The sequence below is a fragment of the Coccinella septempunctata genome, chromosome 6 (genome assembly GCF_907165205.1).
Source record: "Coccinella septempunctata chromosome 6, icCocSept1.1, whole genome shotgun sequence".
NCBI classification, from domain to species: domain Eukaryota; kingdom Metazoa; phylum Arthropoda; class Insecta; order Coleoptera; family Coccinellidae; genus Coccinella; species Coccinella septempunctata.
The window spans coordinates 26,779,307-26,802,145 of NC_058194.1; the positions used below are offsets into that span (position 1 = coordinate 26,779,307).

At 33.3% G+C, this 22,839-nt stretch overlaps 5 protein-coding genes, 2 long non-coding RNA genes and 6 other non-coding genes across 16 annotated transcripts; 9 read left to right on the forward strand and 4 right to left on the reverse strand.

Moving 5' to 3' along the window:
* The first annotated feature begins 135 nt into the window (after nt 1-135).
* LOC123314930 lies at nt 136-1,861 on the forward strand. The gene is made up of 7 exons (XR_006537883.1): nt 136-180; nt 416-470; nt 649-725; nt 911-955; nt 1,149-1,203; nt 1,462-1,496; nt 1,689-1,861. It is a non-coding gene; the product is annotated as an uncharacterized LOC123314930 (long non-coding RNA).
* LOC123316179 lies at nt 271-352 on the forward strand. The gene has a single exon (XR_006538037.1). It is a non-coding gene; the product is annotated as a small nucleolar RNA snR60/Z15/Z230/Z193/J17 (small nucleolar RNA).
* Nucleotides 505-587, forward strand: LOC123316174. Its single transcript, XR_006538032.1, has one exon. It is a non-coding gene; the product is annotated as a small nucleolar RNA snR60/Z15/Z230/Z193/J17 (small nucleolar RNA).
* Nucleotides 764-850, forward strand: LOC123316178. Its single transcript, XR_006538036.1, has one exon. It is a non-coding gene; the product is annotated as a small nucleolar RNA snR60/Z15/Z230/Z193/J17 (small nucleolar RNA).
* On the forward strand, nt 1,001-1,085 carry LOC123316175. Its single transcript, XR_006538033.1, has one exon. It is a non-coding gene; the product is annotated as a small nucleolar RNA snR60/Z15/Z230/Z193/J17 (small nucleolar RNA).
* LOC123316176 lies at nt 1,316-1,401 on the forward strand. Its single transcript, XR_006538034.1, has one exon. It is a non-coding gene; the product is annotated as a small nucleolar RNA snR60/Z15/Z230/Z193/J17 (small nucleolar RNA).
* LOC123316180 lies at nt 1,545-1,629 on the forward strand. Its single transcript, XR_006538038.1, has one exon. It is a non-coding gene; the product is annotated as a small nucleolar RNA snR60/Z15/Z230/Z193/J17 (small nucleolar RNA).
* LOC123314927 lies at nt 1,814-3,834 on the reverse strand. Of its 2 annotated transcripts, none has more exons than XM_044900395.1 (6): nt 3,572-3,834; nt 3,154-3,341; nt 2,853-2,966; nt 2,541-2,649; nt 2,112-2,408; nt 1,814-2,053 (listed from the first exon to the last, which is right to left on the reverse strand). In XM_044900395.1, the coding sequence occupies exons 1-6, from the start codon at nt 3,660-3,662 to the stop codon at nt 1,953-1,955; spliced, it is 900 nt and encodes a 299-aa protein (XP_044756330.1). In that variant the 5' UTR covers nt 3,663-3,834; the 3' UTR covers nt 1,814-1,952. The 2 variants fall into 2 exon arrangements, with proteins under 2 accessions (XP_044756330.1, XP_044756329.1); XM_044900394.1 differs by having other exon boundaries at nt 2,541-2,650; nt 2,788-2,966.
* A 134-nt stretch (nt 3,835-3,968) lies between these two features.
* On the forward strand, nt 3,969-5,477 carry LOC123314928 (ubiquinol-cytochrome-c reductase complex assembly factor 1). 2 transcript variants are annotated; one of them, XM_044900396.1, is made up of 5 exons: nt 3,969-4,157; nt 4,205-4,381; nt 4,439-4,681; nt 4,752-4,946; nt 5,336-5,477. In XM_044900396.1, exons 1-5 carry the CDS (start codon nt 4,113-4,115, stop codon nt 5,411-5,413), a joined length of 738 nt encoding a protein of 245 aa, XP_044756331.1. In that variant the 5' UTR covers nt 3,969-4,112; the 3' UTR covers nt 5,414-5,477. The 2 variants fall into 2 exon arrangements, with proteins under 2 accessions (XP_044756331.1, XP_044756332.1); XM_044900397.1 differs by having other exon boundaries at nt 3,983-4,157; nt 4,211-4,381.
* A 44-nt stretch (nt 5,478-5,521) lies between these two features.
* LOC123314926 (arginine-hydroxylase NDUFAF5, mitochondrial) lies at nt 5,522-7,214 on the reverse strand. The gene is made up of 5 exons (XM_044900393.1): nt 6,850-7,214; nt 6,573-6,730; nt 6,176-6,515; nt 5,781-5,923; nt 5,522-5,704 (listed from the first exon to the last, which is right to left on the reverse strand). The coding sequence occupies exons 1-5, from the start codon at nt 7,118-7,120 to the stop codon at nt 5,558-5,560; spliced, it is 1,059 nt and encodes a 352-aa protein (XP_044756328.1). The 5' UTR covers nt 7,121-7,214; the 3' UTR covers nt 5,522-5,557.
* Nucleotides 7,215-8,489: 1,275 nt separating this feature from the next.
* On the reverse strand, nt 8,490-16,099 carry LOC123314868 (monocarboxylate transporter 3). Of its 2 annotated transcripts, none has more exons than XM_044900263.1 (6): nt 15,687-16,099; nt 11,560-12,861; nt 11,293-11,500; nt 11,027-11,205; nt 10,748-10,970; nt 8,490-10,181 (listed from the first exon to the last, which is right to left on the reverse strand). In XM_044900263.1, the coding sequence occupies exons 1-6, from the start codon at nt 15,753-15,755 to the stop codon at nt 9,748-9,750; spliced, it is 2,415 nt and encodes an 804-aa protein (XP_044756198.1). In that variant the 5' UTR covers nt 15,756-16,099; the 3' UTR covers nt 8,490-9,747. The 2 variants fall into 2 exon arrangements, with proteins under 2 accessions (XP_044756198.1, XP_044756199.1); XM_044900264.1 differs by lacking the exon at nt 15,687-16,099 and adding an exon at nt 13,781-13,938.
* Nucleotides 14,324-15,657, forward strand: LOC123314869. Its single transcript, XR_006537875.1, has 2 exons — nt 14,324-14,968; nt 15,021-15,657. It is a non-coding gene; the product is annotated as an uncharacterized LOC123314869 (long non-coding RNA).
* A 3,290-nt stretch (nt 16,100-19,389) lies between the features above and the next one.
* Nucleotides 19,390-21,915, reverse strand: LOC123315681 (fidgetin-like protein 1). Its single transcript, XM_044901506.1, has 5 exons — nt 21,215-21,915; nt 20,474-20,751; nt 20,243-20,376; nt 19,820-20,047; nt 19,390-19,703 (listed from the first exon to the last, which is right to left on the reverse strand). The coding sequence occupies exons 1-5, from the start codon at nt 21,739-21,741 to the stop codon at nt 19,392-19,394; spliced, it is 1,479 nt and encodes a 492-aa protein (XP_044757441.1). The 5' UTR covers nt 21,742-21,915; the 3' UTR covers nt 19,390-19,391.
* Between the last annotated feature and the right edge of the window lie 924 nt (nt 21,916-22,839).

Sequence of the window (22,839 nt, forward strand, 5' to 3'; positions counted from 1 at the left end):
ATCCAGCGTGATGAACGTTATAATAATGATATTTTTATAAATGATTCATTTTTTGCATGTATTATCTGAACATTGAAAGTATACCTCTTCTTAATTCTACGTTACGTTCACAATTGTGATAGCTTTTTTATTTTCAGTAATATCCTCGTAGTTTGCCAGCATGTGGGGCCACCATAACAGGTTAGTATTATACCGATAACCATCTTTTTGGTATTCATGACTTAATTATCGAACCAACAAGCCACGTTATTCATTTTAAATTACAGATTTGCTCCTATTCTGATGAATTCATAGTTCAAATGATTAAGTGATTACACTGCATTTTGTCTTTCGCTCCTAACTGAATATTCCGATACAATCATAAGTGAACTTTCTAGTAAGAAATAAAATTTAAATATTTTTCTTATCATTCCAGGTGATGACTTCATCATGTAAGCTAAGAAGAGGAATTGATTGATGAGGAAACTGAGGTATTAATACAATAATTACATAATTGCAGTTTTTTTATTCTTTATGATGATTTCATAGTTCAAATGATTTATATGATTACATTTGCATTTGTCTTTCGCTCCTAACTGAAAAATATTACCTGCTGAATATTACTGAAATTATTATGATTAAGAAGTAAAATAAGTTTTTTTTTTCCAGGTGGAACACATGCAGACATTACTAATCTACGTAGACCTAGATCTATGATACCTTCAATTGCTGCTATATCATTTGATGTAAGTGAAGAATTTGGGAGTCTGGTTCAAACTTTTTCCTCTTTTTTATGATGAGTTCATAGTTCAAATGAATCTTTGTGATTACAAACTAGCTTTTTGTCTTTCGCTCCTAACTGATCGATTTTTATGAATACATTCTATCAATATTTTGGTTTCTGGAATTCATCGAAAACTTTTGGTTTCAGATCATGGTGATAGGAACTGAATTGAGAAGAAATCGTGGTCAGATGGTTAGTATCTAAATTATCGGAATCATTTGTATCTTGATGAAGTAGTATATTTCTATGATGAATTCATAGTTCAAATGAATTTCAATTGATTACACACGCATTTGTCTTTCGCTCCTAACTGATTAATATTTTTGATAAACTAATTAATAAATTTATTATTTCTGGAATTTCTCATATTATGTACTTCTTTCAGTCATGGAATTAATTTGAGAATATGGCGAGCATATCCATGCACTATACAGTTTGAGGTTAGTATTTCTGTCATTTAAAGCTTTAACGAGGGCCAGTTGTGATCCTCGCAATGTTCTGGAAAAAAATTTTTTAAAGATGAATATTTTCATCTTAAAGTCGCCTGAATTTCTTTTTTATATGATGAATTCATAGTTCAAATGAATTTACTTGATTACACACTCATTTGTCTTTCGCTCCTAACTGATTTAAAAGTTTGATAGAATTAAAGCAAAATACTAATTACCTTGAGTTAATGAAATTTTTTCTTTTTTCAGATGAAATTGTTAACCTGATTTTCCTGAATTTTGAGGTTGGTACCATTTTTTTAGATAGGATATATTTTTAGCAATAATTTAGTTTTTATTATGTGATGAATTCATAGTTCAAATGAATTTAATTTGATTACAACCTCATTTGTCTTTCGCTCCTAACTGATTTTTTGTCTTATGAGTACAGCTTAGTAGTTTTTTTTTACAATGAATTAATCTAAACTTTTTTTCAGGTGAGCTCTAGTCAGATGTACTTCAATTTTGGTAAGGTTTATTCTAAGTTATTACTTATATCTTGTCTTTCAAATATTCTTCTTATCTGTATTGATGGAAGAGGCCAGCAAATGATATTCTATCTAATTTTTAATTCTTGTAATTAATACCAATAAACACTTCAATTATTCAAGTTTTATTATTAGTGTATATATACTTTACATGTTCCTACTATAAACAATGAATATTATCATGTGCTTTTTGCAGAAATGATAGTTTAATTATCACATTAAAATAGACAAAATAAATATGAGAGGTAAAGTTACTGAGATCATTTCCTTGGAAGTCATTGGCATCCTACCATTGGCTGCTTTTTTTATTTCACCTACAATAAAAATCACTCTCAGAATGAGTGCATCCGTAAATTTATAAAATTAAAGTACCATGAACGTCTACTACGATGCTAGCTTGTCTGGCATTTGATGGGACACATGAATAATTTCCTTGGTGTCTCGCCTCTGTTTTGGGAAATATTAGCTCGCTCCCTTGTCGTCCACGACGAACAGAAGCATTGTCATCCAAATCGTAATTAATCATTGTGTCATAATGGTACCAAAATATATAGCATGGAGGACTGATTGAATTGTAAAGAACACAACTCAGTCTTAATGGTGAAAATAATTTCACCTTTATCATGCCAGTCTCCTTCTCGTCGGTGTCCAGTATTCTGGCTATGGCTTCTAGAAGATTAATACAAATTAGCTCAACGAATGAATGACATCATTCCTCAAGTAATGCAGTTAATAAAACCGTGCGTTTTTTATTTTGTTTAACTTTAGAATCGAAGTAAATATATGCATTCTTTCACTCACCAATTAATATTAGTTCGACGTATATTTTAGTTACAGGTTTCGTCGTTGCTTTACAAAGGTACAATCCTTCATCACTTTTTTGTGTATATTTTATTGAAAGTTCCCAATTCTGAAAATAGTAAGCGATATATCGAAAACATTTAAATGTTGTTGCATCTCTTTCTCAAACTGTTGGAAATATTTTTTTATTCAAGATTTTGGATTATTTCGCGATTGAAAAGCTGGGAAATGGTGGAAGATGCACAATAATAATAATTTGCAAATAAATTCTAGATATCTGCTGAAATTCACTACATTTATTTTTTTATTTACCTTCGATCCCTGTTGTTTTGTTTGATTGAATCGCTTGTCCATATGGACTGTAGTATAGTTCACTGTGATATTGTGCTCTTCATTGGTGGTCTTATCTATTTTGATCCATAATACCTAGTGCAGGGGAAATAATTCGCGTTACCTAGATGTATATTTTATTCGTTGAAATTACTTATAGATTGGTTGCAAGAAATTCAATTCTACGAATATTAAATTTCAAGATAGAAAATGGTGGAATGAATATTATTTCAGAAAGTGAACAAAAGCGATATGAGAGAGGAATTAAATTATAGACTCACACCGTTAAGTTTTCCTTCTCGATATAACAAGGAAAACGAGCCTCATCTCCCATTTGGACAACTTTTTCAGTATAGTTTTCATAATTCGCTCGTTTGAATCTACCGGCAACGATATTTGTGTTATTGTTATATGCACTTCTGGTCCCATTCCTTTGCGTTTCCTTTTCATTGTGAATATTAAGTTCACTACCTATAGAATGCACAATATTATGGAAATATTTCTGGAGTGTTGTTTTTCTCTAGAGTTTGAACTGTTGAATATTGAATAAATTATATGTACCATTTAACATTTCAAACTTTCACTCACTCAATTGCAAAAGATCTTTTTTATGTTGAAATTATGCCCGAACTGGTACAGTGTCTTTCAAATTGAAGAAAATACGATGATTATATTAACATCTTTTATCTAGGTGTACTCACCGTTTACAATTTTGATATTATTATTCTCACAGTTTGTTTCGTTGACGAAGAAAAAAATAAGATAGAATAGTAAAGTCAACCTTTTTATCATTTGGTATTTAGATGATAAAATTTGGATTCAAACTGATCGAATATTTCAACGCAAAAGTGGAGAACAGAGGAGCCAGATAGTCTGGCGCCAAAATGAAAACTTGCGCAAAACTTCATCAATATTTTATTCAGCAATAATCACATTCATATTGATTTATAGCTTCATCAATTATTTTTCAGCCCTTATCTAAATCCTCGACGTTAGCAAAGATTATCTTTTGATGTCGAATATCGTACAATATGTACGATTAACATTGACTAGGAATATTATCGATCTTGTTAGGTGTGTTGCCTGTATGCCTTTTTACCCATGTTATGTGTGTTGCCTGAGTACACGGTATGTTATGTCATAACATAACCTAACCTCACCCTTATAACCTAACAATTGTGCAAATTTATGAAATTTTTGTTTAGAAAAGTAATAATTTTACCTAACCGTTGATTTAGCACTATGATTAATATACAGAGATTATTACGTATTCCTCTGAGGATGCAGGTAAATGTGGTGACATCATATTATGAATAATATTTTCAGTCTTTCAGTTTCAGATGGAGGTATCAAGAAGAAATATATATTCGCTCAATCCCAATAAAATGTACATTTTAACCAATCACAATAGGGAGATTCCTCAATTATCCGCGAGGTCCATGACGTTATTTCATCCTGAAACTATAAAAAAGTTCTTATCTGCAGTACCATTTCTACAATTCAATAAAACTGTATGTTCAACTGGTGTTTTTGCGATGAAATTTTACATATTGCCATTGATTTTCTAGAAACTGAAAGTTATTGCTTACGATCAATATGAAATATTAGTTGATAATATTGATTATATAGAATTCTTCGAAGAGTTAGATTTGCCTGATACTTTTTACTCTTGGTTTGTGGTAACGGAACTTCATCTGTGGATGCTGTCAGCACGAGCTATGGCCGAAGGGACTGACGGTAGACTGATTAGAAATACTTTAGTAGAGGCCCTATGGGCTGATGTACTTCAACGAGTGAAGAAACTTGGTTCAGTGAGTGAATATTGACTTTATCTTAGGTTCTCTATCGAAGGTGGTGTTCTATATTGAAAACTTTTTTCAGAGAAGTAACCCCATTGATATAAGGGGAAAAATCGTTGAACTGTCAGAACAATTACAGGCTTCTTACATTGCTTATGATGAAGGCCTTTTATCAGATGATACTGTATTAGCAGGAGCCTTATGGAGAAGGTTTTATCAACGATCAGATATCGATGTGGAACACTTAGAGAAATTGGTCAAATATATCAGAAAAAATGTGAGTATCTTATGAAATAATAATCAAATATTTTTTATCCACTGAATAAAGTGAATATAATCTATCCATTTCATTGACCACTATAACATTAATGATTCACTGGTCTATCAAACTTCATGGTCACAACCACAGAGGCTTTGAACAATAGCATATTGCTATATAGCAATTTCAGAAGTTGCCCTATTGAAATACTAAATGAATGCAGATTTCATTGAAAATAAGGCAAAACATTTCATAAATAATCTTTTCAAAATCATAGATGGATTACATTATTCTACTCGCATATTGTGGCTATTATTCACCAATCTGTCTCTGCCTCGTCATCCGCATCAATAATAGCTTTCATTATATGCTCGTTGAACAATATACCATTTTATTTTAATTTTCAGATGCGATTATTGGAAAACTTAAGTACTGAACAGTTTTTTAAACCCAAGGATATTAAATGGTGTCCACTTATATCTTAGGATTCCTTCAATACTTTGAAATGATATTTAAGTATGTAATAAAAAAATGTGTCCTGCTGCTCAATTTTGTTTTTGTTCTCAACCTGAAGGCAACAACTAAAGAAACAATTATCAACATTTTATATTTGGATTATAATAGTAATACTATTTTTTATCATCATCCTTGACAGTTTTCACTTCTTTTATGATCTCATCCAATTTGTATAAATCCTTTAGAGATGTGTTAGCGGTACCTCTTTGCATAGGCTTTGGCTGTGAAGAATGTGGCTTCCAGCCAAGCATATTTATAACCTGAAGAGAGTAATTTTTCTTATTATGTAAAATGAATTTTTATGAAAAATATGAGTAAAAATGTCAATTGTACTACCTGGAAAGTAGCAGGTACAACAAAATTCCCAGATTCTTTGTCATCTTTACGGTAAAGTTCTTTATAGATGGCAGCCGATGCCAGCTGAACATTACGATTCAAATGTATAGATCTGTTGAAAGCTGCATTACTTTCAGCCATGCCTGTGGAAATGGAGTTATTATTATTCATTTCTTCAGAGTGAAGTACGACAGCCCTGTTCAGACATGCAGTTATGTATAATTGTTCAAACTGACATTTGTACATAACTGACAAATAGAACTGGCTATTATGTAAAATGGTCAGTTAGAATGACAATTATGTATAATTTTTAGTTTGAATTTCAGGGTAAATCGTTAATATAACACAGATGGGGACGTTAATATTCATTTTTGTAGAATAAATCTTTACCACACCTTTCAAATCCCACATCAGTTCAAACATTGAAGGATAATTAACTATAATTTCATCTGTATCAATTGTCAACATAGAAAAACCAGCATTCGTTAGAAGAGACCCTATATCCCTCACTTCTGTAAAAGGGGAAATATGTGGTGATATTCCTCCTTGTCTTTCTTGCTCGGCTAACTGTAGAGATGATCGAAGCTCGTAAAGGGTATCACCTCCAAATACTGAAGCTAAAAACACCCCGTCCTCTTTGAGAGCATTAAGTATTTGCTTAAAAGCTCTAGGAAGGTCATTCACCCAATGAAGGGCTAAACTAGATACCACAAGGTCTAATGAATTTGGTTCGAACTATAAATGTAGAAATTTTTTACTGTTTTTCTTCTAATTTCTGATAATTTATAATACCTCAATATTTTCTTCATCCAGAATTTTTTTCTGGACCATTATTTCTTTTTCAACTGATGCTGCAGCAGACTCCAGGTTCAATTCACTGACATCACATAGAATTAATTGATCTACTGACTCTTTGGATAGATGTTTAGATACATATCCTCTACCGCAGCCTAAAAATATTTGAAATCTTATTTGAATTTTTAAAAAATTCATACATTCAGATTTTTCTCTTCTCAGACTATCAATAAGTGAATAAAAATAATGTCCTCCAAATAATATCATAATGTACCTATATCAGCTGCTAACGTAAATTTTCTCTTGATATCAAATACTCGGTCTGCAATACGGTAGCCCACTTCATCTTTTAAATAATCATATAAATTCACATCTTGTGCTGATGATGCCCTTTCTCTTTGAAGTGACTTTGTATACCGATCAAAAATATATACAGCATTAGATTCGTTCGCTATTCGAAAATGTTGAGTACTAGAAGATATGGATCTAATTCCAAAAAGATGTCTGATAATTGGTTTTGGTGATATTATCCTTTTAAGAGACATGATATAAGTCACAATACATAATTAAAACCTTATAAAGCAAACACTATTATATCATTTATTTATTTACTTCATTTATTGAGAGAGGTTATCTTATTTCCCATAGACTAACTATTTCCTAACCATAGACCTATAAAACACATGGACGCGCCCTTTCAGTGAGTTTCAATAGCCACGAGTGCGGCCAACATGAGATGGAGCTAGTATGGGCAAGATGGTATCAATTTCCGAGCTATATTTGTATATTTGCGCCCGTTAGAGATGAAAACAAGTACCTATAATCGAATATAAAAAATTGAACGAATATTAGTATCATTTAGATTGCGTTTAATGATCCAATTAGAACTAAAGAGCACAATTTTTGCTTATGGCAACTATTCCTCGGAAAATACAACAGATAAGTTCATGAAAATGAAAATCAATATTCTGATTTCTTGTTCAATATCTGAAAAAATATTTCATTGATCAATATTGATCGAAAGGTTGAAAAATAGACATTACAATCAGCATACTAATTTTCTCTTCTAGTCTCAAGTGCTTCTTGAGTATTATTTTAGCTAGATGAGAAAAGAATTGACATACATTTATTGATTTGAAATGAATAATTCAACTATGATATAATGAATCGATTAATACATTCGAAGTTACTATACCTGTGAAATTTCACTTTATCTGTCTTTTCAACTCATTTCGTACTATTAATTACACTCTACGAGGACACCATTATTACTTTCAAAATAGAAAAAGGATACGACATTCAAAGTTGTTCTAAAATTGATGAGAAAATTCTGAAAATTCCGATAAATACAAAGTTTAAACGAATGTTTTGCCCATACTAGCTCTATCTTATTTCGGCCGCACCACCTCCCTCTCTACGCCGTGTCCATGTGTTTAATATGTCTATGTTCCTAACATCTGTGTTCTCAAATAGCGTTTTTTTTAGGTGGATGCGTTTCTAATATCGATCGAATTTGTATTTTTTAGAACGCACCTTCAAAGATTAGACCGTACTCGTTATATTTGAATTAAAAAATTATCAAAGCTATAGAGTTTTTCATAATTTACCGGATAATATTGTTGATGCAAGTAAAGTGGCGGATACGCCAGTCCATATCGTACAAATGGGCGTACACTGGCCGCACAAAATATTGGAGTTGGTTTGAATTTTATCAACTGGGAAAAATCTACTGTTGTATCTGCTACAATGCGGTTCTCCATCGGGAATAGTGTATATTGCTTTTTACATATAGCACAAAAAGCCACATCAACTTCTATTTGAATGATGATTTTTCTTATTAATTTCTCAGAAACAGGAATTGCTTCGAGTAGAATTTCTGTATGAAACTTTGTCAGTATAGAAAAAAAAAACTAGTTCAGATGTCTTCGCGTATTTTATTTACAGTATTTTTTATTAACATGTAATTATAAGTACCTCTTCAGAATAAAATAAAAAATAAAGAAGGTAACATCTACTTAACATATATAAAATTATTATCACACCAGTTCAAGCACTATGACATATAGATGAATCACTTAAAAAAAATAATTTAAGAATTTTAATTTGAACAGGTAAATGTACTCTGAATATTTTAAGAACAAGTTATTCTAGATCTATATCTTGGATGATTAAAATGTCAATATGGCCCTACCTGCAACTATCAAAGATTCAATGATTTTTTCACCAAGTTATTGAAAGGTTGAATTTGAATTTTCAAATCAAAAATAATTTTTCTCAAAATTTTTTTGCTTGAAAATATCTGCTGTGTCTGAAATTAAAAATTTAATAATTCTTTCCACTGCAACTCAACCTTAAACCAAATTTCCAGAGAAATATATTCTTTAGAGTATATGCACATTGGGTGAATTGTTTGAGTGTCCAAAATAACATGCGTTTAAAATTTTTTTGAATGCATGTTATATGAGAAAAAATCTTGTTTCAATAATTAATTGCGTCATCATTTCTATTATCGTCCAAAAATTAAATCATTGGAATATTGCCCTCGAATTAAAAATGGCATATGTCTAGAGATTTATTCTTGATTTTTTAATTTCTCCAAAAAAAAAAGTTCCTGAATAATCATTGACCATCAACCCTAGTAAATAACAAATTCTAAATAAGTATCAATCAAAAACAAACAATGTAAATTCATTTTCAGAATGTAATTTTAGTACTATCATGGTAATACAGATATATTTTTGTAATATTTAAATTTTTTAACAAATTTCATATATTTTATTCGCTTCACAATTCCTACTACACCAACTGCAATTTCTCTGACAATTCCACTCTCAAATCATCGACTCACATTAATGGAAACTTGTCTAACAGTTATATAATTTAAATTATAATTCGTTTGCCACTTAAGATGTTCAAATACTGTATTAATCACATAAAACAGAATATATTAGTTCATACAATAAAAGACGCATAAAATTAATGTAAGTAACTACATGTTTCCACATGGTATGACGAAAAATGTCATAAAAGAATAGAAAAAATTTAAATAACTTTTTCACAGACTACTGAAAATTATGTACAGGGGCAAATGAGTAAATCTTAATATTCAGTGCTAATGAGCATATGGAGAAAATTAGCCAAGGGCCTTAAGTTTCGTTACTGGCCATGAAAATTACAAAACTGATTCGATTTGCTTTATCTCTTTTTGATCCGGACTTACTGGACTTGAAGCAGTTTCCACGATTCTCGGCATGGGCACGCTATTTTCCCTTCCAGTTCTTGCCATTGTTATTGGCTCATCTTCTTCATCATCCTCATCAATTGGCATCAGCACATCACCTTCATCCACCTGTTGCGAATCTTCAGGAACAAAGCGTTTCAGACACGGTGCAATAAAACTAGTTACAGCTGATATTGCGAAAAGTCCACCGGCAACATAAAATGGCACTTCGTAACCTTTGGTTGCATCTAATAAGGCACCAGCCAATGGAGAACCGACGATAGCGGCTGCACCACGGAAAAGTATCAGCAAACCAAAAGCATTAGTCAATTTGTCGAGCCCTAATAAGTCAACCAATATGATTGAGGTTAGAGAAATATAGCCAGCTGCAAAGAAAAACAAGCATTTTTAAAATTCCCACACGACTCTCTGGAAAAACGAAAAATAATTCATCAGTGATCTTCAAACAGCTAAAATAGTCAACAGAGACGAGAATATTTTTGTTGAATTCAATGTGATCAACAAATTATCACCCTGTATATCTGCGATTTGAAAATTTATCTGAATATCTTAATGCCAAATAAAATATCCAATATACTGTAGGCTGTAGGTTAATAGCAGTATTTCACTTGAGGCCATTCTTTCCAATTCATCAAAACAGAAAGCAACAATATATTACGGAAATGATCATAAAGTCCAGAGGATTGTTTTTTTATTAACATCTCTTTATGGCAACCTCTAATAAAACCTGCGGGAATTTAATAACCCTCTCTCCATTTATTAGACTCAATTCATCAGAAACAATGATAAAATCAATCTTTGTTTTCCCCATATTATTTAGTGTGTAGGAAATTTTTTCATCAAACTTCGAAGTACAGTGATTGAATTTTCTGAAGTTCAACACTTCAGAAAATGTTGTGTGTTGTAAAAAAATTCAAAGAAATATACTCACAAACTGCTATTCCAAAGAAAATTGCGACGGCCACATAAGCATAATAAGTTGTACAAAGAGGTACCAGTGCAACGGAAATTGTGGATATTATCAGGCATATATTATTTACAAACAGAGCATCCACTTGAGGAAAATCAGCGAAGTAACCACAGGCAACACGACCAATTGTGTTTGTTATTCCAATAATCGATATCAAAAAAGAAGCTTGGCTCGGATCAATACCCTGAAAAAATTATTTTTAATTTCACATCAACTTCCAACTTCAAAAATCAGAATTACATTTTCTTTTGCGCAGTCAACCAGATAGACGAATGGAACGTACAGCCCTGCCATACCGAAGAAATTTGATATTCCTATACAAGTGAACACTGGATCTTTGAGCAAACTGACATCCATCATCTGAGACAAGGCAGACTTGAAACTCTCAGGCAAGGCTAAGCAAGGACATAAGTCAGCCGCTGCAAAATAAAAACGAATTTTAAATACCAAGTGGAAAGGTTTGAATCTGCCGATGTGGATTTGATTGCAACTATTTCAATACTTACGATCACCTTCTGACATCCCAGTTCTAGGTCTTGGAATGCTCATTATACTCTGCCTGTAGTTCGTTAGGGATTTCTGAGTTTGAAATTCAGGAAGATTGACTACTGATCTGGAATAGAAGATGTCTTTTCTCGAAAGTGGTCGGACCATATTGCTTTTTTCTCTAGACAAAGACAGCCTGGAATTGTGCACCAAACTTTCTACGTCAACCTGAAAACCAAATTATCATTACATTTAATGCATGTTTAACTATTGCAGAAACAACTCACTTCGCTATTGTTGTTTCTGCTGAGGAAAGAAGCCGCTGAGTTATTTCTGAGCCTCCTCATGTCCCCGTTGGAGTTCATGCTACTTCTAGAGTTCGATTTTATAGGAGCCAAGTTCGGTTTGAATCTCTCTCCAACTGAGGTCTTCCTCATCCTGTCGAAAGTTGGGACAGATCCATTTTTAGGCAGAGATACATGGGTTGTAAAAGCTGGCTGACTGGCGTTCCTAGGCATTTTCGATGAATTTATTTCGGCGTCGCTAGAATCCCTCCTTTTCTCCTGGGTCCTTATCTCCTCGATCCTCGAATTTTTCTTTGTTCTTATTTCATTGTTGCTCTCCTTCGGACTGGGGCTGTTTGAACTTTCACTGTGGTCGGTGACTTTTACCTCGGCTATTGTGGGTAATGTAGGAACAGTGGGGATGGGAGTGATCGGAGTTCCAGGTGCTAATTGATCGAGATTCAAGCTTGAGTGAACACCTGGATCGATATTAATGGGTTGTTTCAGTCTTTTCTCCATGGTACCATCAGGCAATTGTACCATAAAATATGATCCTCCTATACTTCCTCGCTCCATCTGGATTCGCCTCTCTTCCGCCATTCTTTGTAGTAGAGGTTTGTCGTACGTTTCTTTGGGGTATTCCAGAGGTCTCATTAAAGCACCGAAAATTACGCAATTAAGAATGAGACCAGCAAGAATGAGATTAGCACCCTTCCAGCCATATGACTCTAACAGCATAGTGGCCAATGGGGCAAAAGCGAAGGTACCAACACCAGAACCGCATACAGCAATGCCAGTAGCCAGTGATCTCTTCGTTTCAAAATAGTAGCCTACGCATACTACTGCTGGCAGATATATCAAGCCAAAACCTATGCCACCGAAGAATCCGTAAATTAACATTAGCCAATTAACCGTTGGACTGAATATGCAGAGAGCAAAAGAAGCGGTGGAGATCAAACTGCCTGCGATGCACACCGCTCGACAACCGAACTTATTCGTTAGGGCACTCACTAGGGGACCACAGGCCAAATACGTCCCCGACAACATGGAACCAACCCATGCTGTTTTACCTTTCGTCTCACCATAATATACGACTATGTCAGATAGGAATATGCCGAAGGTGTATGCAATACCGTCGACGATCATGTTACACATGAACGAGGCAAAAACAATAACCCACCCATAGCCACCATCAGGAGGCTGGGGTAGGTCGTGGTAGTCGCAGTAAGATATTCCATCGTAGTCTCCCTCTTCCTGTTCAGCTGTTAGTCGGGCTGCTTCTTCGCATGCTACTTCACTTTCCGTCTGAAACACAACAAACACCCTATTAGAGAAGTATTAATTTCATCGTAATTAAAATTACATCAATTTTTAGTATTGTATTGTACTCTTTTCTGGACTTCGGACGTATGGACTTCATTGATTCACTATTTGAATTGAGATTGATCCAAAGTTCGGGCTTTTTCTCTTTCAATCGATTAAAACTCTTATTTTACAATGGATTTATTAAACTTGGGGTAGATATGTGCCCCTTTGTTATGTTTATAAGGCAATTGCAAATATTCTTTTTTACATACATTGAATAATCACATGCATAGGTACCTATAGCGAAACACTAGAATAAAAATAGAAATCAACAAATACCTATGTGTATTATTTAATTTATGTAATATGGATTTCAATAAAGTAAAGGTCACCACAATTAGAAATTTTTTATACAACAACATATTGATTGTTCTGGTTCAATGATTATAAACCTTGGTTTATAATAATCGGTTTTCGTTAGAGGTAGAACAGAACGTTAAATATAGTGTTTGAAGCCTTCTGTTCGAGGAAAGTTATATTTTTCTTCAGACAAGTCTTTTCATGTGAAATTGTAAATGCAGAGATTGAGACATTGAAAATAAATTTCAACCAACAGATTTCTTTCAGACTTCACGCAAACTACCTTGGAAAACCACTGTATAAAGTACATATACCCATGTCATCATCACATGATATTCATCCTACATAGTATAATATCCTTTCCAGATCAACCTCTAGAAAATACATTTCTTTCCATTTAATAATCGAAAAATTCATATTGATTCGCCAGTTTAAGGCGAAAACATATTAAATAAACGATATCCTCCGTAATCTCGTTTAAAATTCAAGAAAAATAAAATTACATCACAAGTACGACGATCATGCTACGGTCACATTGAGTACCTACTAGAATACATACCATGATGCAACTTTTATAGCTCGATAAAACGAAAGGTAAACTTCTCGGCCGGCTAATAATTCACACGAATTTATCCATCGATTCTTATTTTTTCGAAATAAGTATTACTATTTCAACAACTAGAACGGCAATGAGTTGGCTCTAGAAATTTTTATCTCTATCCCCGATATCTTCTGTGCCTATTTGTTTTAATTATCTTTAAATAATTCGTTTTCAATAGGTATCTGATCTGATATTGGATAACAAACATCATACCCAATAAGTGATCAATCGATGAATAAATCAATTAAGACCACTTATTCAGTTTTATCAATGTTGTTCATCTCATTAATGCATTATCCAATTTCGGTAATACATTTTTGTGTGTATGATAGATCAGATTTCGTTCAACATTTATCTACATTCTACAGGCATTAGGAGTCATTCTAACTTGGCTAACTTAGCGTCCCTAAAATATTAATTAATCCATAAGAGTAAGATAAAATACGACTATATTAATCTCCTGATAGTCACATAATTATTACTCTACCCCCCATAGTTTTACCTCTACAATCTTCTATTTATTAATAGAAAAGTTCAGAAGGTAGAATTTCGGCATTTCCTGACTTTTTAGATGTAATGAACCAGATTTATCATAATAGAATTGAATCAATGCATTTTTTGGATATAGTGAAGAAAATAAGACAATTCTGATGCTGCTTCAAGATCAAACTATCGAAGGGATATTTTTGTTTTGAAAAATTCTGGTAAAATCCCAAATTTGAGTTGTCGTCCTATAAATCCGAAGACTGAAACTTTACCAGTTACAAGTGATAGATACATATGTAATGATAATCAATTAAAACCCAATAAATGCAAGTTTGTGATTGAAGAACAATTAAATTGCAATCGAAATAGTCTGCTTACGCACTTTTACAGTGCAAATTAGTTCAATTATGTTGATTCACAGGGATTCAAATAATGACCCATTGTAAGCATAATACAAATCGGGAATAGCTGAGATAAAGGCGAGGATAAAAGTTATCAACATTTTTGCTGATTTGATCAGAACCTAGATGATAAGCAAAGAATGATTAAACCTTTTCAGAGCGCAATTCTTACTAACATCGGTGAGAATAAGTATTTAACGCTTTAGACAAGGTAACCGGAAATTCAAAACAAATTATAGACACGATTTCAAATGAATAGGTTTATTATTAGATATCTCACTAATAATGATGAATACATGAAATTTTTCTAGGGAATGAACCGATCCCGAGAATGGAATAATTGATTAAAATCAAAACACGTGCTGTATCGAATAATTGTATTATGGGTTGCCTAAAATTAAAGATGCCATTCAACTCTTGGGAGCGCTGAATGTACAATGTACAGAATTTTCAACTAATTTAGGTTTTCTCTTTCGCTTTGTCAATTATAAAAGTATAAATTGTAATGAAATTATACAGTTATTGTTAATGTATACGGTATTCAAAAAATGTTTCAAATTAAATTTTATTATTAATCATGATTGACAACACTGCTTTATTTGACAGATTAAATTTAATTCTGTCATTGCTCTTATAAATCGGTTCACTGAAAATTGAAAGAAAAGCAATGAAAAGGGTACAATGATTTTTATGATTCATGCTGTTTAAAGTTCAATTTAATTGTACAGATCGTAATTCAAGAAGCATCCTTGGCATTCCACATTTGCAATTCGATCATATCACTTATTTGTAATAAATACTCACGCTTACTTAATCAAATTCGAAAATTACATGGAATATTCTTGAATAAACTGAGAGATATCCTAATAAGATTACGGAAATAAAAACATGCATAAACAATGGAAAAGAACATTGACATTTAAACCGCCCATTTAAATGATAACAATGTTACTTTATGAAAGAAGTAAATGTCCTACCCTGCTTATAGTACTTATTTTCCTAATTCTAGGCTGCGATCGCACAGGTTTCAGTACTTCTGATGACATTTTAACAGGTATCTGGCTACAAGAGTGCACAAATGAACGCTAGCACCACGTTTAATTATCAGAAATCGTATGGCACTTATTTTTGTCACCGTTCAACAATCCTTAACCCTTTCCGAGGGTTCAAATACTCTAAAATATGAACGAATTCGTTGTAAACTGCACATATTCGACCGCCGTTACACTCACGTGCTGAGAATTTCTGGAAACTGTAGTCATGTATAGCTTCGACTCGCGGAAACTGAACGTGTTTAAGAGTAGGAGGAACGAATCGACTTTGTGCAATGCGAAGTTGTGATAGCTTTGACTGTGTGATAATAAAGTAAATATAAATAATTGAAATTAACCTTGACTAAATTTTACTGGTACCAGATGATATTTGTGACGTCATCCGAATGGCGCTTTGTAGTCCGATTGTAGCTCATGATAAGATATAGTTTATGGACAGAGGCGGACCTGATTTTCACAAAATTATCCATGATAAACCTTGTTCCGTATATTATTCGAAAAATAATGATAGAAAGTATTTAGTTTCCGAAGTTATAGCATAAATCGTCTCAAATTTTCCTTTGTATTGAAGTCTGAGAAAACTTAAAAGTCCACAAAATTAAGTTATGATTTGTCGCACTAATCCAGTCCTGACTTTCAGCAATGCTCGACACTTATCAGATTATGTGCGTTATCTACAAACCATTGCGATTTCTTGCCTACTTATCCATCAAATCTATTCGCTATTTCCTGGATATTTAGAGGATTATCTATAGTTTCTAAAGGATTCGAAAAATGTAAATTATTTCCTTGTGGTTTTCACAAATTGGGGTACCTCTACACTGCTTGATTTTAGGATTGTATAGGTTGATAGAATTTTCAAGATGAATTTTCTACTGATTTCCTAAGTTTTCTATAATTTCAAGAGACTATTCTCAGCAATTTATGATGAAACAGTGACATTTTGTCTGCTCTACTTATAACAGCATGTAACCCTTTAATTTGGAAAATCTTATGTAAATAAATTGAACAATAACACTGTTGTTATATATTCTGATTACACCAGAACCTTCACCATTGTATAAGAGGGACAACTTATACAAAATGTCCTCGTACAAAGCCTTCACCCGCACCTGAAGATGCTTTTGTGAAGGTGAAACACGTGTAGTGGTTAAATAACTCATTCTATAGTGAAAATCATATGTTTCAATCCAACCAAGGCTTTTCTTCTTAATGCGATTCTTTGCATTATTCATATACCTTATCCATCAATGAAAATGGTTTCAAAAATCGATATTATATGATTTATTCATCGTTCAAAATTTTTATCACAAACTGCACCCAATGAAAAATTTGGGGAACAGATATTAGAAACAAAGAATATCTGAGGTGAAAAGGCAGTAATCAAGATTATCAGTGTTAAAAATCCCCTAAATCTAATCCACATTTTATTCCAGAAACATTATATTCAACTTTGACAAAATGACTCCAACACCCACCAACAAAAGTGTTTTCATGTGGAATTCACATGGGTGTATTTTTCATCATTATTCTTCTATCGACTCTAAACATTTCTATAGAATGAATAGTTCAATATTTCAAATCGCGAGCAAAAAATTCATTAATAATATGAGAAGCTTTTTTGACACACAAAAAATTAAAAATTCTGAATGAAACATCAAAACTTGTAGGGTGGCGAGTCATCATTCAAAAAGGTGTATTAATTATTGATACAAGCACATATAACAAAGAACAATAGCAGTTAGGCTTATTGTTCTTACCAAAATTCCCGAGTCCCTTCTGGAATCAGGATCTTTCTCAGGATCGTCGTCGTCCCTGCTTTCAACTTGCCCCATCGCCCCAACAGGGGCTCATCAACAACAATCTGAGGTGTGATTTATTGGAATTTTTTCACCGAATTTTGCAGCAGTAGAAACAGCGTCACAGTGCCATCAAAACCGTTAGTATAGGAGAATAATCTTGTTATATTTCAGAAATCCAGTTTTCTTCTCTGTCGGAAACAACCCCAACCTCAGATACTTGGCAGTGACTGCGTCCTTGCGAGTTCACCCCCTGATACCAGCGGCGTAACATAGGGCCGGTACCTATGAACTGACTCGTCATTTTTACGAATAGGGGAGAAAGTGTCAGAATAGGGCTTATATTGAATGGTTCTCCATTTTACTTCGCCAGTGAGGACTAGTTTCTGCTTCCTAAGTTCCTCATTGCCCGTACCTCTCCTAGATTTATTAGAATGGCCTAATGCATGGGCTAATAAACAAAATGAAGAGTTGAGAGATGTGCAATAACCATCAGTACCCTAATTAGGCTCGTTCTCTTAGCTTCAGTGATACAAACAGAGGCTATAGGCCTTGTATTTTATCGAGGGTTCTCCTACTTATCTGACATGATGTACCTACTTCCATCGCAGTATTTTTGGGTTACATCCCCAAGCCAGACTTCTGCCCACCATCAAGACATTTATGGCTTTGTTAGCAGTGATTTCAACATATACCCATCCGCACAGAAGATTCTTGTCTTTCAGAACACTCCACTCTATATCACTATTTAGAGGGAGGCCTGGAACTTTCCCTTATCGGGTAACTGGGATTACTGTCGTCTTGGTTGGGATACATACGCTCTATTGCTCAATAATTCTGAGTAGTGATAGCTAATAATTAGTGTACAGTCCATCTCTTAATTAATCACGAGCCGCCTATGGCTCATGATTTCCACACAAGGGTTAAAATACTTGTGCGGCGAAAAAACGTCATTTGTAGTGTATGCGCAGGTGTAGCCATATCACTCTTACTTTCCATCTTTTCTTGTTTCGAGGGAGCTGTCTGGACGATTACATTTATATTATTTTCGCTATAGTCAAAACAAAGTCCCTTATAATCAGCGCCTTTTGGTAATCAATAGCGTTCCAAGCACGCTATGCTATGATGGATAAAGTTTTATCGATGTTATTTGGGACAGCGATATGTTAGAACAAAAGACTTTTAGTCTTCCATTCCTTGATTTATTCATAGAAAGTAGTTCAACATTGAATAATTCATAATTGTTTTATTCCTTCATAATAATCAACTCTGTTTCGTATGCGAAAATTAAACAAGATCTAAGGTAGATCCACCTTCGAAGTGAATGAGAACATTGGTAGATTTTATATACTGGTTCTATCCCAGAAGACAGAAGCACGGTGGTCCATATGAGTTCATTAAATCTCTTTAAAAAACGAACTGCCAAATTATCGCTTTTAGAGCTGCATCGCGATTTTTTGCGAAAAGAACATTTCTTTCCCCATACCCGATATGAAATTCCTTTAAAGAACCTCCATACCTGACGATCAAGAAATTTGCGAAAAGAGACCGAAATTTCGGTAAATTTCAAAAAACTCGAAAACTGCTGAATCGATTCTGACCAAAATCAATAGGCTTTGTCGCCTTTTATATAAGCACCAACAAGCAAAATTTCACATCGTTGGATTCAAAATTGCGAACTGTAGCTTGCCCACAAAATTTTCAGTTGGGTGAATGAAACAACATATTCAACAAATATAATTATTTGATCCAATACATCTATAAATGGATTTGAATTTTCGAAGACAAGTATATATCACACTGAGAGTAAAAACACTTTTCTCGTACGATTTCACAATCCTGATCCGAAAACCTTATTCCATTCTCTCAACTGATCCAAATCCTTCGTGGATACGCTGGATTTCACCCGAAGGAAAGCTTTTTGGAAATCTTCCATCACCAGCGGTCGCACCTCTTCTGGCTGTATTTTCTCGATTAGATGCATTTTGATCGATCTTATAGGGCCCAAAGATGCCTCTGAACACAAACTCCTGATGTCTGCGCCAGAGTAGCCTTCAGATAATTTAGCAACTTCTTCAAAATCATTCTCCGACAGTTGATGGTTTTCTCCGGAGACCAATTTCTTGAACAGTTCCAATCGTGCCTGAAATTAATTACATAACTGAAGAACTTCTCTTGGGCAATATTGAAAAGCCATGCACTTTCTATCTCATTAACTTTACGTTTTTCACCAAAATAAGAAATTTTCTTTGGACTAACCTCATATTCAGGAAGAGGTATATACAGCCTTTTAACAAATCTTCTTCTAGCAGCTTCATCAAGCTCTTGAGGCCTATTAGTCGCACCTACCAAAAGTAGTCGTTCTTCATTATCAGTCGTGGCTCCATCTAATTGTACTAAGAATTCCGTTTTTATCCTTCGAGAACTTTCATGCTCTGTATCACTTCTTTGTGAAAGAAGTGAATCTATTTCGTCTATAAATATCACCTAAAAACGAGTTGTGATATTTTCCTAGGTATGATCAATGTTTACTTCAAGGTTCCAACAAGTTAAGAATTTTACTGCTTTAAAAATTTTCTCTTCAATCATCTTCTTTTTAAATTTTGTTTACGTATCCTATTATTTTCGTTAATAGAATCATTTTATTTTCTCAATTATTTAGCACAAGTTTCAGATACTCACAGATGGCTGATGACATCGAGCTACTGCAAACAAGGCTCTAACCATTTTTTCTCCATCTCCAATCCACTTCGATGTCAATGAAGAGGCACTTATACTGAAGAATGTCGACTGACTTTGAGATGCTATACATTTGCCTTAACAATTAAATTGAAATAAAAAAAAATAAATAATAAATTGAAGTGCAGAAAACAAGAGAAAAAAATTTATGTGAAAATTAAATATTGAGATTACCAATGAGTGTTTTCCCTGTTCCAGGAGGACCAAACAGTAATATCCCCTTGGGTGGTCTTCTTAAACCTGTGAATATGTCAGGCCGTAACATTGGCCAAATAACAGCTTCTTGAATTGCTGATTTAGCAAACTGTAAACCTGCTATATCGTCCCAGTGAATTGGTTTATCATTATCCATTATCTCGGATTTAATCAATTCTATCATCTTAGGGTCTATATTTTTCATTTTTTCATCTGAGTAAGCTGCTGGCTCTTCTTTGTTTCTGTCAATTTCTTCACTGAAAATTGTATTTATGAAGAGAATACGGTTTTTACATCTATTGGTGGAATGTTATAAGTAATAAATAATAAGGTTATTTTAGGCCTGAGTAACATAAAATATACTTGAGGTAATTAATGAAAAAAAAGTGAATACAATTAGCAAAATAATTTTAAAGTCAGAAGAAACTGAGCCTAACTGAATGAGTCTCAACAGATGAGGTGAGTCTTTGACATCTGACCAATACTCCACCAAAATACATTTACAAATTGCAGGTCACATACTTTGTTTGTATTTTATTGAATTTTTTGTAAGATCTTTCTTGAACAACAACAAATATATACCAATATTCTCAAGGTTTCACCCTATTGAACTAGTTACTCTGAGATGAATCGATATGAAATTTGCAGAAAAAAGCAAACTGTCGAAACAACCAAAGAGATATAATTACTCCTCTTATCTCAAGTAAACAAAACATATACCATTCATTGTTTCGCATAAGAGGCGGCACAAACTTTCTGCTAACACCCCTGGTTCCCAATTTTCTCTTTTGAACACTATTAGACGAATACGCACTGGTAGATGTAGTGGATACATTTCTAGTGGTTCCATATTTCTTAACATTTTGTGCGTTTAATTCCTCAGATGCTGTAACAAAACCTAATGGTTTTTTATCCCTAACATTAGTTTCTCCATAGTTCACTACTCTTTCAATTTTTGCTGGTACTTTCTTTATCTTATCAAATTTAGAATTCCTTTGTTCTTGTACACCAGCTTGGAGACACCTTGAAAATTCTTGGAAATCATTGACCAGTGCCGTTTTAGTTTGGCTACAACAAATTTCATTGGTCATGCATGGTTCTTTGAGGTAATTCTTAAGGTCAATTGATTTTATATTTAATTTTAAATTCAGCGGTTTTCCCTGTTTTTTCTCAATGGGAATATTATCCAAAAGTTTTAACGCACTCTCTAATAAGAAGAAATTCAAATCTGGATCTTCTTTGAGCATTATTGCAAATCAATAACCTGCCGGTTTGTTAAGTTAATTGTTTTTAACACAGGCTAGTAAGTTTATTTTTTTTCGAATTTAAACAACAGTAAAGTAGTGGAAAAATAAATAAATAAAAACATGAATTTCAAATGTTACTGCCGGATCAATGCTGCCAATAGGTAGGCAGAAAGTTGGGAATTGAAATGGATGGATATTAAAAATATGCAGTCCAAAGTTTAAATTATAGTTTTGAAACAGTACTAATGCCAATTTTCGGCGGTCTTTCGATTCGAAATAAATTGCTGATTATATAAAATGTGAAAAGGTAAGAAGCGAAGCCTGACCTTATCCACGCCATCTTACGGCATAAGACCAAACTAATATCTTCCTGACTCCGCCCTCTTCCACCTCAATCGCGGTCAAAGGAAATTTTAATTTTGAATGAATATCCTACTTCAATTTAATTATAAATGAAGAAAATATTATTGAGTTTCAATTTTGCTTCAAACTAGAATTATTTATTATTATTAATTATTGAACACAGTAGCTATTAATCTTCATGAAGATTAATAATAAGAATCAGTTGCAAAAAGTGACTCAAGTATGAGCTTTATATAGAACCGCTGAGTCTCAAATAAAAATTATAAATATATTTATATCAGGAACAGAACACAATTGACTTCCTAATTCGTACAAGCAAAGATTAGGTATAGATATATTAAATCTTTGCGTACAAGTTCAAGCTTCAAGGATTTGCCACATACCACAGGGTGAACAAAGGACAAATACAAATCAATTCAATAATCACGAGTAGATGAATTTGGAGAGGTGTTCTTTTCCCTTTGTAATGAGAAAGACTCTATTAATTTTCACTATAGACCCATGGTTCTCAAAATTTATTAAGTATTCCAATAAGGTTATTGGAAATATTTAGAGGAATTGAGATTTGCTTCTATTTCTACACATTTTCCTGAGGAATAGACTTGAATGCTTGAATAATAAATAGCAATGATGCAGGTGAACTGCTCCGAATTTTTTGGAAACGTGAAATATTCAGAATTCCTAAGAAAAACGATACAATAAGTTGGCGGCCATCTGTTGGATAAATTCTGAATT